We start from the raw sequence: 18,422 nt of genomic DNA, 5'->3' as shown, positions 1-18,422 counted from the left end.
TAGATATTTACAAGTCAAAAACTACAACTCCTTGACCTCGGTATGGTCGCATCGAGTAATAATTGGCCATGTTTGATGCTAAATTCAAGAAAGTTTGCAATAGTCACATTCCAGTGCTCCTACTCGCCTATCAATCATCGAAACACGAATGAAATTGCTATTCACCATTATTTTAGTGTTCAGTCTTAAGCTTCGGTAATTGGGTGACCATTTGGTTGGCTCTCCAAGTCAGGAACTGAGAAAAGTATTACAGTATGTGTGCTAAATTTGAAGAGGACGATGACTCTCTATGAGGACACATACACTAGGCTTGCACAGGTGGCCACAATGAGAAAGCCCCACTATGCTATTCAAGCCATTAATTCTGGAATTTTGGAAGAGACCCTGTGTGTCTGTTCAATCAATAATGCATAAAATGTATGTTTCAGTAATCCTGGGAAGTGAGTATCAAATGGTAATAAGACTCAGTGGTGCAGTTTAACGAAATCAGCGAACAAAGTAGGGTAGACTGAATGTAGTCAATGTGAACCATGGAGAAATGATTCGCCTGATCGGATTGAACAAGCTCAGAATAAGGCTGAACAGAGTGATTGACTGGATGGTGCTACTTGAAAACATTGTCAGGGAAGGAAACTGAGATTGATAGGGTTTCCTCCTGTCACCGACTATCACACCTGGGTGCAACCAGATGGTTAGCAGGCTAGAAGTGTCTTGCTTTCTGTCCCTTCTTCCTCCTTCAACGAAGGATCGTGGAAGAAAGTAGAATGGAGCATGCAGGCACAAAGCCTGTTTTGTATGGAGCTGGCAAAATGGGTACTTGTGTAATCTCGCAGCAGAATGGTCGCGAGAGATGTGGTGAAGCGGTGATGCAGTGACAGGTATTTGTGAGTAGCACACATTAAGATAGACAGTCTTAGATCGGTATTATTAAATTTAAAAATATGGGTTTAGATGTTGAATATGCTACACCTGTTTCTTAACTGTATTCCTAGTGCATGATAGCACACAGCCTATCCCTTATTTTTAGGGGACAAATTTCGGAGTTCTAATGGTGACTTATATGTTGCCCAAATTCCGCGCATATGCAGATCTTACTTTCCATTGATTTCGTCGAGATGGCGAACCCACGTTTGGGTATATATGTATTCAATTTCGTGAATATAGAGGGACATAACAAACGTATTGGTGTGCCTAATTAAACTTTATAGAAGTGAAACTATCCTGGAATACATATTGTTCACTTTTTCATAATGAGAAATAATCGTATTTTAAAAAGTACTTGAGGAAATTAGAATAACACAATTTGTTTGTGCAATAATGCTGCTATCTATTGATTTTTTTCGTAACAATTGAATGGATGGTTGCCAAACGTTTACTAGAATGTGTTGAAACCAGTTTCCAGTCTCATGCAGGACACCGTTTTTTAAATCTGTTGCTGATTTGATTCCTCACTGGGATTCGGTTTGGACACGTTCTGGAATATGACCCGCCAGTTAGGTTACAGTTTTATGCCAACAAGTCAGTGCTTATTCGCTGCCTTACCCGAACGTCTTGGAATACCGCCCTTAGTATATGGCCAGCATGAACAACATCCATGGTGGGCTTCAAAGGCAGCAAGCCATTGCACGAGGAATGAAACAGTCTCGGGGCTGTTGGACTGAACTGCAATAGGTGGCGTGCTACAAGTAAGCACAAGGATGGTAAATTAAGAAATAAAGTAACCATAAACAGCATCACATATTATAATTGGTAGGATAAGTTTTTGAACAAGGAATAAGGTAAGATACAGACTCTTGATTTGAAACATTCTTTCAACTTCTACTGATGGCACAATTTGTGAGCAACTATAATGCTCAGTTTCAGAATAGTTTTAAGCCATTGTGGTTGAGAGGTCATATTAACTATCTTCCACAAAGGTTGTTCAGGTTTGATATCTGGTTAAATCAATCACAGCTTTTTATTACATTTGAAGCTACATGGTAGAGGAAATGTTTCTGAGGGTACTTCCTATTATTCCACCATTGCATTCCATTTCTTATTATTTTTAACCCTAATTTGTCTGTAACAACAGCACTTGCAAGACGACATCACATCTAAGTTCCTGTGCTCAGCCGTGTGATATGAACTGCCGAGCTGCAAGTTGCTCCACGAGGAGCTCGCTCCGGGCGTGATGGCGCGAGGGCGACTCACCTTCGGCGCTGGCGAAGGCCATGGTCGAGACGCTGAGCCGCTTTCCAGCCTTGGATGTGATGTAGTGGCGGATGGTCTTGCCCGCCAGCTGGGATGTCGTGGTGGGCTCGACCGTGTCACAGTACGTGGCGTTGCACACGCACACGATCCGCTGCTCGTTCTTCACGTCCCTCGCGGCGCACGGCTTCGCAGCGGAGGCTGCGAGGCATTACACAGGACCTCCCAGTGAGGATCTCACATCACACATGACCTCCAGGATCATGGTGGGCTCCGAACGACTCTGTGCTTGTGCCGGGGAGCTGCTGTCCTAGTCTCATGAGTGGCATGGCCATAGAGAACCCTGCTGTGAGTCAACCCTAGACACTAAGAGTCAATGCAGTCGTTCAAGTACGCATAGTGTGTGGATTACCTATAATTCACAGGATGAAAGCCAAAATAGTTCCGAAGTTTACCGAAGTAAACGTTTAGGTTTAGTTTAGGTTCGTTAAGTGTAATGCATAATGGTTCCTTATTTTTCCCTGGGGGGGGGGGGGTAGATTAGGTTATCATTACTAAAATGGAAGGTTGGCTAGGTTAGCATTATATAAAGTACTTTATGATCTTAAAATATATAAGTCCTCGCAATAAGGTGTTTTTTTTTCATAAGCGATCGGCAAACTTCGGAAATTTTGGGGCGTGCATCTCATCCCTATGAACTTTAGTATTCCTGTAGTGCATTGCAGTTTACATGGACATTTTTGAAATTCTTGTAGAATTTAATTTCTTTTTCTTTTAGCAATAAAGATTTTAAAATATTAAATAATTGTCCTGATATGTTGTCACCAAAAACCTAACTAGGTTTAGGTATAATTTTGTTTGGTGGTGATTAATTCTGTATTTATTAATTGTGTTTAACAACCAATATAAATTTATAAATGTCAAAAATATAAGTAGTAAACAGTAATAAATAAAAAAGCAATTAACACTTTATATATAAGATTTGGCTAATCGTTTAGCCAATTCGAATAGTCTTCAAGATAGAGCGATACATACGTGCAAAGTCTTGTAACCGGTGGAAAGCTTTATAACTAATATAGTGCTAGTAGTGTACCAATAGGGCTCCTGCACCTGGCGTGTTCGGTGTGTGCATTTCATGTTTGGTGCGTACATTGCGTGTTCATTGCGTGTACATTGCATGGCTAGTGTGTACATTGCGTGTGCAGTGCGTGTATTTGTGCCCATTTTTTTTGTCAAATTTTCTTCCATAAGTGCTTATTTTTAATGTTGTTTTGACTAGTGTATTATTGTAAATGAACAGTGTTTGACTAGAATATTATTCGACCAGTTGCGTGTATGTAAGCGAGTCCCAGACGAAAGGAATTTCAGTTTGTTAATGGCTGTGGTGGTGTAAGGATCACCTAGTTTGCTACATCTCATGCATAAGTTGCGTTATTACCTGTTCTTGTGAACTCGATGGCATTTTTACGGTATTTTACGTCGAACTCGATGGAAGTTGTACCATCGACTACGGGAACCCTGACGTCAGCGACATCGATGATGGCGCAGATCTCGTTGACAACGCCGTTGACAACACAAGAGGAGACTTCAACAGTCATGCTACCACCAGTAGAAAAGAGCTGAATGACTTTAGTGCTGGCTGCAGAGGAAACCACGATGAACAATGTTTCGCCCTCGATGGAGACTTTAATGGCTGTCGAATCGACAACAACTTAAGAACATCGGTGTCGTTACTGCGACAAGATTTTATCAAACATTAGCAATGCTCGACGACATGATAGAGAGAATGTGCTAAGAACCCTCCTCGCAAAATGATTGGCTGTGAGAAATGGCATTAGCATTTTGCCAGAAAGATAATATGAAAACGCACATAAAGACATGAAGAGGTCGTGCTGTACGACAGAAAATAAAGGTTTCTCTGCAACAGCGAATAATTGATTCACTTGAGTACACTGGGAGTTGGTACAACTGCAGCAACAACATTATCTGGTTCGGGTCTGAAAGGGTCGTCTTCATCAACTAGGTATCATTGCAACTACTGTAATATGTCATTCCCATTTGCCCATGATGCACAAAGACATGAGCGGAACAAATGTGTAAAGAATCCTATTCGTACGAAGTTTCGTTGCGATGACTGCCATGTTTGGTTTAGGCGTATTGACAGTTTGCGACGCCATGAGAAAAAATGTAAAGTTGAAGTCTGTGTGCCTACTGTTGAACAACTAGCAGACTTTTCGACTCCTCGGTTTAGGTTAGAAGTTCGTGAGCATACAAGCACAAAAACAGATGTTCAGCAACCGATTGCTATGAGGCTTGGACATGAAACTAAACCCAAGACTGTAGTGGGTGCATTACAGGTGAATGATAATGGGTTCTACTCGGCACATTCTGCATTTCGTGGAATATTGAAAGACTACTACTATCTAAATAAGCTTACGTTTATTGAGTCGAAAGACATTTGTACTTTTCTTGATGACATCCGACAGAACATTATAAATCCGCTTACGGATGACGTAGCAACAAACGGTCCTTTGAAATAAAACTTGCGGTTGGACCGTGTATATGGTGTACCATATCCGTTCGAGGACAAAGTGAAGAAGTGTGCTTTCAAGACATCGGCTGCTGTAATTTACAGTTCTGACGATGTGAAGCAGTCTGTTAAACACGGTGTCAAGAAACTCTGTCAAGAAGAGGAAGACTATGTCAGTAAAGGATCTGGCTGGTCTCTTTCTAGTATAAACCGATTGGAGCTGAGAATTTGTCATTTAATGCCGATGCAAAACTAAATGTGTATTAGATTGTTAACTTTTACAAGTAGTTCTGTAGTGGAATTGAAATTATGTAATAATATTATGTTTGCAAAAAGAACTTGCGGTGTTTTACTTTCGAACCTGTCAATTTTTATTTAAATTATTGATCTAGTATCGGACCAAGAATATTGAATCAATCATTATATTAATGAGTCAATTTTTTGGTGAATCTTGGAATTTTTCCCGAATTCCTAGTAGTCCAGTCAAATTAGGCGTAAAGGTAGACATTTAAAATAACAAAACAGGACCACTGGGAAAATGTCGAGGACACCTTCCTTTGCGTCCATACAAAATCCCAAAAAATCCGGTTGCGGGTTTTCCGCCATTTTGAAAAATACTGTCACCATTTTGAATTTTCACATATATTTACTAAAAAAATCGTAGCAACTAAACGGTTTCCCTTTTCGGGATGTTTTTTTTTTCCCTACATACTTCCTATAAATTTATCTTTCCATAAATGTTACTATACACATAATTTCTTTACCTGATGTTTGCGTTTCGTTGTTTAAAGTATTGCCGTTAATCGTTATTTTTACATTAGGCTGATAAACTTAAGAATTTACACCAAAACGGTAGATCGCATTCAAAAACATTTCAAACAAAAGTTGTAGAACATAAAAAAAAAAACTATCTAAAACACTTTTAACATATAACATACGGAAATAATTAGCCTTGTAGAAAGTGTTTCTCTGCGCGGTGGCGTTAGCTTACAAGGGAAGGAAATACACAACATATTGCAGCAGAAATTTTATCCTAAATTTGAAACATTAAAGCGTTTTTCTTTATAAAATGTTATCGTAATCCCCATAATTATAATTATGAAACTTGTTTGTGGCACTCTGCATGTAATTTTTTAACCCGAACTATTTCTTTTGCCTTATACCTGGACAAAAAAAATTATTCTCAAATAATTTTTTGTTTCAATCTATAAAATGTTTTTTATAATATATAATGTTTATTTTAAAATCTCTTCTGCTCTTTTTGTTTCAGTGAATAAATGAGCAAAACAAATGGAGTGTTGCTGTCTGCGCCCCTGTCTTCGCCCAGATGGCGAAACTGTTCAGCTTACAAAAAATGGCCTGAACACTATTATAGAAATAAGCAAGTTAAGGAAAGATGGTCTAGATCGTGAACTTGTAGGCTCTGAGGGATTAATTGTACATGTAGAGTGTAGAAAAAACTACACTAGGAAAAGAACTGCTGCACAAACGTCCACTACACCTAAGATAACTCGCACAAATATACCATCATTCAACTTTAAAAGTCAATGTCTGCTTTGCGGTCGTAGTTGTGTTGATACCTCAAAACTTTTTTAATCCTGGAAAAGAAGAGTGGAGTGTAGTATCTACACTGCACATTGTAGACTCTATTCGGCATATGGCAGAGAAGATAGGAGATTGTGACTGGGCTAAAGATGTGCTCATTAGACTAGCAGGGGTTATAGATCTTGTTGCTGAAGAGGGTCGGTATCATCGGCATTGCTATCAGCGCTTCAATGTGTGTGGATCTTCAAAGCCCGGAACAGTACAGAAGAGTGGGAGACAACCTGATAAACTACGTGAAGAAGCATTCCGAGGTTTATGTCAATTTATCGAAGAAAATGAGGATTGTCAATTCACAATCAGCGAGCTTGTAGAAAATTTGGCTGAAATAAGTTCGGATACGCAACCATACAGCGAGAAGCATTTGAAACGGAAACTTTCCGAACATTATGGTGAAAATATAAATATAACACACTTGCCAGGCAAACAAGGTGTTGTTTGTTTTTCGGATGTTATAAGTAAAACAATTACAGATAAATGGTACACCGAAAGAGGAACTGACGAAAAAGAAGAAGAAAAAAGGATAGTTGTAGCTGCAGCCCACTTGATAAGACAAGAAATTCTTTCCCGTCCTTACGAATATGACTTTTTTCCGACTGTAGAAGAAATGAAGACAGGTAATACAGAACTGGTAGGCGGATTACAGAAGCTATTTACAAGTACAGTTTTGGCTCCAAAAAAAAAAAAGAACAAAAGGATTCAGTCAAAATGGAAAGGAAAAAATTGTGTCTTCAGCATCAGATTATTGCTGCACTTCGACCTAGGTCATTTACTTCTGCAAGTAGGTCAGGGTGTTTACCTGCACAGGAAATTTGGATCTAAAATTCTTGTTGATCTGTTGTCAAACCTCGGTATTTGCTCATCTTACAGTGAAGTGGTTAGGTATGAGTCCTCCGTCGCTACTAATGCACAAGCCACTGTAGATGACCATGCATATATACAGTTTGTGTATGATAATGCCGATCACAATGTGCAGACTCTTGATGGTCATCGAACTTTCCACGCAATGGGTGGCATTAAGTGTGTAACGCCTGCAACAGCTGTTAAAACAGAAAAAAAGTACCTAGAAAAGGTGTTATTTCAGCAGCTAGCACAAGTTCCTTAGGATGAAGTAAAATATCATTCTACAAACAGCCTAGCAGATTTGGTTATAGTAATATAATAGTGCAAGACGTTATGGAACTTCAATTGAAACCAAAAAGTGCTGAGATTGCCCAGCATCTTGATTATTTATGGATGTCAGGAACATGGCTAGATATTTTGCCTCGTTGTAACTGGTCGGGGTTTATTTAGCGAGTTTGTCAAAATGAATAATTTGAAATATCAGCTGTTTTACCATTGCCATTTTTTAATATGGATCTAGGGAATCTTTCTACAATATATTCATCACTACTACAAGCAGCAGAAGAAGGAATCAAACGTGGTCAATCGAATGTGATGGTGACATATGACCAGCCACTTTTTGCTAAAGCTATTGAAATGGTTTTAGCATCATCACCAGAAAGTCCACTGAATTGTGTTGTCGTACGTCTCGGTGGATTTAACCTTCTGCTCTCGTACATGGGATATATGGGTCATATAATGAATGGAAGTGGATTAGAAAATCTATGGCAGATAGTATATGCCAAGAATAGTGTAGTGCACATGCTAAGTGGACGAGCATACTCAAGAGCGTTTCGTGCTCATTTATTGACCCTACAAGCTTTAACTACTCTTATCCTTGAGAAGACTGTCGGAGATACTGCCTTTCTTGAATGTTTGCAACAGTGTTACACTTTAATGTTCAACAAACCTTCAAATGTCCAAAATATTTTTGAAGGCCAGTCTCTACAGAAGCTAACTGAACTTCTATTGGAGGAAATTAAGAATGTTGAAACAAATGGTGGGCGCACTGCCAAATTATGGACTCAGTACATGAATATGGTCAACATTATGTGTTTGTTTATCCGAGCTGAGCATTGTGGTGACTGGCAGCTGCATCTTTATGCTGTTCAACAGATGCTACCATACTTTCATTCTGCTGGCCACTTCAACTATGCCAAATCTGCTCATGTATACCTTCAAGAAATGATTCAGCTTGAAGATAAAATGAATCCAGACGAATTTCAGAAGTTCACCAAACAAGGATTTTTCACTATTCGCCGATCAAGCAAATTCTGGTCGGGTATATGGTCTGATATGACCATTGAACAGGTACTAATGCGATCAATGAAGAGTACTGGAGGTCTCACGCATGGCCACGGAATTTCATCATCCACTCTTGCAAAATGGATCCATGCAGCACCTAATACATCGAGAGTTGTGGATGCTGTAGAAGAAATTGGTGGAGTTTGGATCGAATTCTCAGAACAGCACACTGATCTCAGGTTATCAAGACAAGATAGAGATGGATCTGACATTCAGTCTTTCATAAATTGGCTTCATGAACACAATCCCTTTCAAAGACTCTCAGATGACCTAACTTCTCTTTCCAGTGGGGTGATTGGAGACAAATCTTTAAACTGTGACAAAGCTTGGGAAGTTGGCCAATCGAATCTTAAGAACACTGTAGGCAAATGTTTTTCTGAAGTTCACTACCATCGCACAGACAAGGTGAAGTGTTTAGACAATGCAAGTAAAGCTGTAAGAGTACACAATGAAGAAATTGTGATCAACCCAAACCAACTTTTCCACAGAATGCTGTGCCTTGTAAGAAGTGATGAAGAGCTGGCATCCTTCTTAGCATACGAACTGGCTGCTCATCCACAATCGCTGTTTGATGATGTATCTATTCGTAAGGGCATGAAGTCGTCTCTTGTACATCTCCTTGATGAATTGTCGTCAAATCAGTTGTCTCTTCCAGATAATGCAGTATATACAATAAATTGATGGTGGCCATTTACTGCACAAAGTTGTTTGGCTTCGTCCAGCAACATTCAAGCAGATATGTCAGCAGTATGTTAAATATGTTGAGGACCATTATGTTCACTGTTACATCGTATCAAGCAGGGCTCAGCACAAAAGATGTTGAGCATTTACGCAGACAAAAAAATAGAAATTCAGTAAAAGTAAGTGTCGAAGACAATATTCATGTGCAGTGTTCACAACAAGACTTTCTGTCAAACAAGACTAACAAATATGGATTCATCAAACTTATGAAAAACCATCTCCAAAAAGCTGGGTGTAATGTTTATGAAGCAGATGGAGATGCAGATATGGCTATTGTTACCAAAGCCACAGAGTTAGCATTGTCAGGTCCATCTGTGCTTGTTGGAGAAGATACTGATCTGCTAGTCTTGTTGATCACGCATGCAACAGCTGACACACATATGTTGATACCTGGTAAGAAAACAAAACCAGATCGCATATATAGCAGTCAGAAGCTGCAAGCCAGTTTAGGGAACATGCAGAAATACATGTTGTTCCTTCATGCATTTACAGGGTGCGATACAACTTCTGCTCCTTCCTTTCAACAAAGGGAAAAAGAATGCATACAAACTGCTTTTTGATAATGATTTGCTTCAAAGTCAAATTGAAGTCTTTAATAGTTCATCATCATCCAAAGATTCAGTTGCAGATGCCGGAGAGAATTTTTTTCTAGCAATGTATGGTGCTAAGGGACAATCTGATCTTGACACAGCAAGACATCACCTTTACCTTAAGACTGTGGGCAAGCAGCAAGTCAGTGGTAGCTTTAACTTAGCAAAACTCCCGCCCACAACGGCAGCAGCACGCCAGCATTCCCTACGCGTTTATTTACAAGTGCAGCAGTGGAAACATGTGGATCTTTCGCCCACAGAATGGGGCTGGATGCATAACAACAATAGGCTCCTTCCATTTCCAACTCTACAAAAACCTGCTCCAGACAACCTCATGAAACTTGTAATGTGCAACTGCAAAATTTCATGTGGAAAAAACTGTGAGTGCAAACGAAGTGGACTTGAATGTTCTGGTATGTGTGGTCAATGTTCTGGATATGGCTGTAGCAATAGTCCTTTTATAAGCACCAACTGTGAATTTGGTGAAGAAGAAGTTGCTGTCATTGATGTGCAAAGTGCATTAAATTAATAATTTCCTTTCTGTTGATTCAAATTTGATAGGACAAAATTGAGTGTCTGAATTTTCTTTGTTTTGATATGTTTAATTTCAAGTTCTTCGATTATGATAATAAGGAATCATGTTTACCATTCAGTATATAATTGTTTGTTAATTCCTTAATATTTATATGAAATTTAATTCCGAGCAAACACCTGCAAAAAACTTTATATAAACCACAAAATATGTCAGTATTGAAGGATGCAATGTAAACAATTGTGACAATTTCAATATGTTGTACAAAGTGACTTTCATAAAATTGTTTGGTGACCATTTGCATTTACACATAATTAACATGTCAACAGCATTCATTCACATTTTTGTTTTAATGCTTAATAGTATTTACTATTTATTAATAAGACTTGCAGTGTATTTATGTAAATAACAGAAAACATGCTGACCAGTAAAATATATGATTTACAGATGGAACTGGACAAATTATATTGACATTAAAACTGTTCTATCTGTGGTACAGTGGAAATAAATAAATATTATAGATTATGAAATAAATTAAAATAAATCAGTTCACGAGTTTTATATCTCATAACATAAAAATGTATTTCCGAGAATATTATTGGTTATTAAAAAAAAGAGAGGGCAGAGTTCGACAATAATAATTTTATACTACTTTATTGACGAGACTTAGGATAACATTGCATGAAGAAATACACTTTGATGTTTCAAATTTAGGGTTAAAATTCTGCTGCAATATGCTGTGTATTTAATTTCCTTGTAAGCTAACGCCACCGCGCAAAGAAACACTTTCTAAAAGGCTAATTATTTGCGTATGTAATATATTAAAATTGTTTTCGATAGGTTTTTCTATGCTCTACAACTTTTGTTTGAAACGTTTTTGAATGCGATCTACCGTTTTGATGTAAATTCTTAAGTTTTTCAGCCTAAAGTAAAAACAACGATTAACGGCAATACTTTAAACAACGAAACGCAAACATCAGGTAAAGAAATTATGTGTATAGTAACATTTATGGAAAGATAAATTTATAGGAAGTACGTAGGAAAAAAAACATCCCGAAAAGGGAAACCGTTCAGTTGCTACGATTTTTTTAGTAAATATATGTGAAAATTCAAAATGGTGACAGTATTTTTCAAAATGGCGGAAAACCCGCAACCGGATTTTTTCGGGATTTTTGTATGGACGCAGCGGAAGGTGTCCTCGACATTTTCCCAGTCGTCCCGGTTTGTTATTTTTAATGTCCGGGTTTGCCTTCATTTTTGCCTAATTTGATTGGACTAGGTCAATAAATACAAATTTTCAAATTGTTGTTATAATGGCTTACTGGAGGCAGGTATATGATGAACTTAAGCTGTTTTTAGGACTTTCCAACATATTTTTTAAATTTATTATTATTTTCTACAAAAAATTAATTTTTTTTTAATTACCCAGGGATGGAACCAAGGACAGGACCTGATCTAACTAATCAGTAAATTAACGAGTGATTTATTTAATGATTTTTGGAATTTTCCCATAATTCTAGCTGAATAATTACACATTTACAAGATGGCGCCCATATTTCAAGATGGCGGGCGTCTCAGTAATAATAAATGAATACTGTACTTAAGCGGTCAAAAATTGAATTGACATTGTTGTAGTGCACTCTAGCAGACAAAAACAATATGATGGATATGACGTCATACTAGCTGGCTATCTACCTTGGCATTAGTGGTGGGAGGTCAGTCGCTCAGTGGCTTCCGTGGAGGAAGGATCTATAGTAATTTGTGATTTTTGACATCGCCGGGTTTGGACCAAAAACATAAGTGCGTGTTTAAATAATATTTAATTAAAATTCGATTAATTAAAATTTTTTTGAATTTTTAAAATATTTTTCTAAATTTCTAGAATAATAATTACGGATTTTCAAGATGTTGGGCATAATGGTAATTGCAACGATCTATAATCCAATATGGTAACCGTAACGAAACGTGCCACGATTATGTCATACACATCCAAGATGGTGGGCGTAACGGAATTTGCAACATTTATAGAATCCAAGATGGCGATGGTAACGAAATTTTAAACAGTGTTTTTTTTAATATTTTCTTTTACAATTTTATTAATTAAATTTGTTTATGAATTTTAAAAAATTTTCCGATTTTCTAGCATAAATATTACGGAAATTCAAGATGGTGGCCGTAACGAAAATTTCGATGGTGGTTTCTTAATACGATATGGCGGTCATGGCATCCTAATTGAGAAGGTTTGGCTTAGAGCGGCTAATTGTTAAGGAATTTAAGCCGTTTTTAGGAATTTCCAAGCCATTGCCATTTTTAAGGACTAAAACGGGAAATTTTCCCTCAAAACGAGAATTTACCCCTTGAAAATGGGAAAGTTTTAGGCATTTTGAGTCATTTTGAGTCCAAAATGGCTGTTGTAACGTCACAAATCCAAGATAAAGGTCCGGCTCCGGTTCCACAAGCCGAAACCAGGCGTAGGAGCCCCCATTTGTACACTTCTAGTACTGATAGTTCTAAGCGTGAGTCAGATGTTTTTTCCGATTTATTTAAATGCGTGGCTGATTAAGCGTGCCTTCACAGTAGTAGAGATGTGAAGTCTTTCAAGTGTTATCTTCACTTAATTATTGTAAGAAATTAATTTGACAAACTTTTAAACAAAAAATGTACCTCGCATAAAGTAAATTTTCTTTAAAAAAAAATCACTACGTCTTCATAATTAACTGTAGCGGAATCTGACTTCCGAGTTTTGTGTCCTGTTGTAAATAAGCACAAGGAAGAAAAGTGTATTAGCTGTGAACTAAAAATATTTTTGAGGGTATTTGTTAATATAGTTAGACGATTCTTGTAAAATCATATTTAAAGAAAGTTTACTTGGTACCCATACTTTTAAGGAGATTTCTGTAAAACTACAAATATCTCTGAATAATTTTTAACTGTACTTTTCATACACACAGAAAAACCTTTTAACAGAAGTACTAGTACGAAAAATATACAAAATCTAAGTAATTTTAGTTTGTATATTTCTGGCTGACTTTTTTCTAGATTGGTTTAACCCCAAAGAGTACAACGTCATATTCGATGTAAGTTTCCGAGGTATAAATATGGCACTAAATGGTGGACACCCCTTCCCCAATATATCCTTACCACCCACTCCTAATGGTGGGCAGCAATGCACTCTATGAAGGGCACTGAGTGACGAATCCTTCATGTCAGGCATCGAGTAATTTGATTTGGCTGTATTTGATATTTCAGAAATATTTCTGTACTTTAGAACCAAATGAGCGTAAGTCACTTTTGAGCAAATTTACAGGAGGGTAAAAAACAGCTCTTTGAATGATACTGTGTTTTCCATAAACCTCCATAGGCGTGCAGCTTTTAAGAAGCAGCATATGATTTATTTCTTCAAATTGGGGGACTTTTTCCAACAGACACAGTTACATAACACTGTAACCGGTCTTAAGTTTTACTGACTCAGGTAAGCTTTAGACACAAACTCTTATAATTCTTGCTAAATGCTTTAAAATTAATTTTGAGAATCAAAGTTATGGTTCAGTGGAAAACTAACTTTTAAAGCATATTTTGCAATAAAACCAAAATTGCCATATATTTACCTGAACTCATTTGGTTGTGAGGTACAGATTTAAGCAAAATCTCACAGAATTTTTGTATCACACCCAAGCCTCTTTCTTGTACAAGAATGTGTATCTTTACCTGTACATCTCGACTTTTGTTTCACCTGTGTCGTCTGAGCACCCGCAGGGAATGCTGCCTTTTGTATGTTATTACCTAAGCGCGGTTTAGGATAATTCTATTTTTCACTATCCTTCTTGTATAATTCCAGTGTAAACAACCAAAAAATTATTAATTATAGCATAATATAACAAAATTATAATTTGTTTTCTCATTTGCATGTTATTTTCACTCAAATTAAGTTCCTACATAAATATATAAAATACATTTTTGTTTAAAGAAAGGGCACCAGCAAAAAATAATAAGCACACAAACAAGTAGACACAGTGTGTACTGTCCACTATATTTCTTGAATGCTAACTAGAATTGGAATTACTGTAAATTCTTTTGTTCACTTTATGTACAGTTTCGTGCTCTAGAAAGTGGCCGGTGTGTGCTAAGCTTTGAGAATAATATTTTGTAAATCAGTGCAAAAATAAGAGGATTGATATTATTACTTGTATCGTATTTGCGTCATAATACTCCGTTATTTCACCATCTCAATACATATAAGCACTCAACCTTCCGGAAACCATTATCCAGAGTTAATCCGAGCGACTATTGTCACGCACATACATCGTCCAATGCTTGGAATTGTGTTGTATGCGACTATTTCGGCAGCCACGCTACCCTAGTTGCCATAAGCAATGCGACATGATTAACTGAGAGCTGCATGTATCATTCGTGATAAATAAAAATGTAATGTATCGTATTATACAACTACGTCTTACCCTGCGTCCAGAACAGGACACTCAGAATGATCAAGTGCCGCAACATGGCAGAATTCTTGACGTGTAAAGCTTCAGCCAGCCAGACGTTGCCGATGAATGAGTGCGAACTTTCTCACTGCGGAAAATATAAGCGAGCGCAACTGCTTGATTGGTGCTTCGATTGGTAAATTTCAAAACTCGCCATTATCAAGAAACAACAGCATGATAATTATTTTCGCAATTTAAAGGTATCTCTTTATTATAACAATACACGAAAACAAATTTATTATCTAGTATTATCTATATCTACAAAAGGTACTTACCAAAAAAATTCCCAAAGAAAAATCCTATTATTGAAAAAAAATAAACGACGTGAAGATTTTACCATGTAAGATATCATTGTGGGACTTATCATCACAGGTGTGAATAATGATAAGAGAGTTTTTATTTTTATTCAATGCTTAAACTTGTACCGAAACACTGTATCCGAGGAAATAATATTCGCAGGCTTTCACGGCCATTGTCTAAAGTAGCTTGGCTTCTGGGTTGTAGCCGTGTCCTTGGCAAATAATTCACCAACGTTTCGGTCGAAATTGCAGTCGCCATCATCAGGGAGCAGTTACCTACTCCGAGTAAATTTTTTTTAAGGAACTTGCTGTTTGAACACCAGTGGGCATTGTTACAACTTATTGAAATTTTGCCACCTAGCATTAACTTTAGTAGGAACATTAATTCAAACTTTTAATAGGATTGCTGTGGAAAGTGCAGTGTGTTAACAACTGAGTACGGCAAATCTCGAAGAGAATCATTACAGTTCTTTCCTGTACTGAATGATGAACACAAGATGGAAAACTAGGGAAGTGGTCAGATAAATCCAAGCGGAAACAATATTCAAGATTCCACTCCACATTAACACTCGCAAGGTTCACAACTGAAAAATTAACCTTTGTAACTGTACAACAATAACGAGTTCACAATGAAGACCATTGTGCAGGGAGAAGTTAGAAGAATGAAAACAGAGTCAAGTATCAAGTAGTGGCTTTACTTCGTCTAAAAATAAACTTCTTGCAATATTCAAGCGCTAATGCACATGCAGGTAATTTTTTGATACATATTTTTTCCAGACAAACAATTTTTTTGATCGTTTGACGTAGTATATTTGTCTCTTTTTAAGGTGGAGATAACACATGAAGATATCTGTTTACAAAACTCAACAGTTGTGGTCATTAACAAAATTCTATGCGCCAATGACTTTACTAGTTAACCATTTGTAGTAGCTAACCAATAATTAACTCAGGCATTCCAATAAATTACGTACTATGCTTTAACCAGCAAATAACAAATGATAACTGACTTCTCGAAAAAGTTAATACTTAGCTTCCGCAATAGCGCTAGTGACTCCTATGATATGAACGATTCTGTAGGCAATTAATGATCTACTACATACGATTACATTTTTGCTTCTCAAAGAAAAGTAAATTCAAAGAACATGACTTATTTCAGTAACATAACTCCATTTTTTTGTTAAACGAGGAATAGAATTATATGTTTATTGTTTCATCAGTTCGCTTTTGAGAAAAACAAATGTGTATATATTGTTAAACTGGTATAATTTAATGCCATAATTCTCGTTATCTCGTGTAACGTACAGTTTGTAATCATAATAAGTCCACTGAGGAGGGCGGATGCTACCACTTACGTAGTCGACATTCGACCTGGCATGCAGTGGTGTACATTACATTAGAAAAATACACTCGCTCGAGTTTACGAGCCTCATAATTGGGACTAAAGTAAAACGATGTTACACATCGACATGAAACACTTCCCTAACACAAAAGTTACACATTGTGGCCCATTGTTCGCAGAACATGAACACACGGGACTGGGTGGGTGAATTACGAATATAGAGAAAACTCCACACGGGGCACGAATACATTAATTAATTCAAGCGACTGACGGGTCCGGCCGAGTTCGTGGACTAGCAGCGAAGTCTAAAAGAAAGAAGTGTTCAAGAACTTAATATTGCAAAGAAATTTGATGATCACAAAGGATAATGGGCTCCACGGAGCGACACGCATATAGTCTCACCGACAAGGGATGACGAACTTATTGGTCACCCCAAATGGCCGCGGCCACTAGGGGTCCCTTCCCGCGAAATAGACCCGCTCAACTGCGAAGTGGGCAAGGCCTGGACTTTTGAGCTGATTCGCATGAAGTCGGAAACTCTTCAAGGCTATGCCTTAAGTGTCAATGAAAACATTGTCTATTAATTCGGTGCACACATAATAAGACATATCTGTAGACATATAGACTCTCGATCGATTGTCGCACGGACGGCAATCTATTTATCGGCAGCAGCATGCATTCGACGCGCAACACCACGTTACGCTCGCCCGGCACTGAGCATCTTCACCACTCATGCATGGCCACACAAATTCCCCTGCTAGGCAACGACAGGCCATAACGGCATCTACGAGCAGACGGAGCACTAATGAGTGTCGTCTAATGCCCCCTCTCTTTGAGGCCATTATGTATGTTGAAGTCTCACTTCACTCACCCTGGACAGTGGCCCCCTGCCCCTTCATGGTGCTGGGCGTGTGCCTGGATGGTGGTGTGGGTGTGTGGGGACTCAATTGGTGTGGGACTCCAGTTGGTGCACACTATCTCGGTGTAGGCCTGTGGTGGACGGTCGTTGTGACGCTGACCTGGTGATCGCCGGGACCGTTTGTGCCACTCACAATCGTGGAGCCAGCTCGGAGAGTGCATGTGCGCCCTGACCTGCGCACCATTGGTGGGGAGTTTAAAGCTTGAGTTTTGTCTGCTATTTGGATGACCATCTTTGTGTTGTTCGGTGATGGTGCCGGGTTGCTACCAGAGCGTGCCAAATTTAAATTAAAAAAATATATATATTTGACAGTGCTACAGTCAGCCATGTTTAATGAATGATGTTGCTGCCAAAGGTTGTCACCGATGGTTTTTAGTGTCAGTATCGTCTTCTAGAGGACGCCATCTTGGATTAGATTTCCGTCTTTTACACGTACAGAGTGCACAAGGCAAGCCTTTAATGCGGTACAGCCCCACGCCATATTGGATTCAGTATCCCTTTATCTTGGATAGAGAAGTGTAGCATTATGAGCCTAAGAATATTTTCATTTATGCACACATAGTGCACAAGCAATTCAACATCTTAGATTTAGTACCTCGCCATCTTGGACGGAGAGGTAGAGCATGGTGCACCTAAGAATACATTCCTTTATGTGCATCAAAGAAAGCATAGAATAATGTATGCTTATATATCCTTTTATATGACCAAGTCAGGGGCGTATTTTTGTTAGTGAGCGAGACGATTTAAGTAAGATGCTATCTAGTGCTTACTTTTATATCCATTTAGACATATACAGGATAATTATAAAGTCCGTGAAACATTTCATAAAATCGGTACAGCGAAATGGAAAAGAATAACGTAACAATTTATATACCGCGTGAAAGAACAACTCTCAAAGTTTTTTTTGAATGTAGCGCCAAAAAGCTATTTAAAAAACAACCGACAGGGGCACTAGTGCATGTAGTTGCTGAAAATGGCTGCGAACCAGGCAGAGAAAGCCTTTGGTGTGCTT

The 18,422-nt window shown here is 38.0% G+C and overlaps 1 protein-coding gene across 1 annotated transcript in view; it reads right to left on the bottom strand.

Annotated features, from left to right (window-relative positions):
* LOC134527206 (lysosomal acid glucosylceramidase-like) overlaps positions 1-15,122 on the bottom strand; it is a 409,619-nt gene extending 394,497 nt beyond the window's left edge. Inside the window, exons 1-2 of the mRNA XM_063359670.1 lie at positions 14,827-15,122; positions 2,191-2,388 (exon numbers count right to left, since the gene is read on the bottom strand). Of these exons, the coding sequence (XP_063215740.1) occupies positions 2,191-2,388; positions 14,827-14,872 (244 nt within the window). The 5' untranslated portion in view covers positions 14,873-15,122. The remainder of the gene's footprint in view (positions 1-2,190; positions 2,389-14,826) is intronic.
* Positions 15,123-18,422: the final 3,300 nt, after the last annotated feature.

This window comes from Bacillus rossius, chromosome 1, assembly GCF_032445375.1.
Source record: "Bacillus rossius redtenbacheri isolate Brsri chromosome 1, Brsri_v3, whole genome shotgun sequence".
Taxonomy (NCBI): domain Eukaryota; kingdom Metazoa; phylum Arthropoda; class Insecta; order Phasmatodea; family Bacillidae; genus Bacillus; species Bacillus rossius.
Note: the sequence above shows the minus strand (reverse complement) of the source record. Positions and strands in the feature narration are given on the sequence as shown.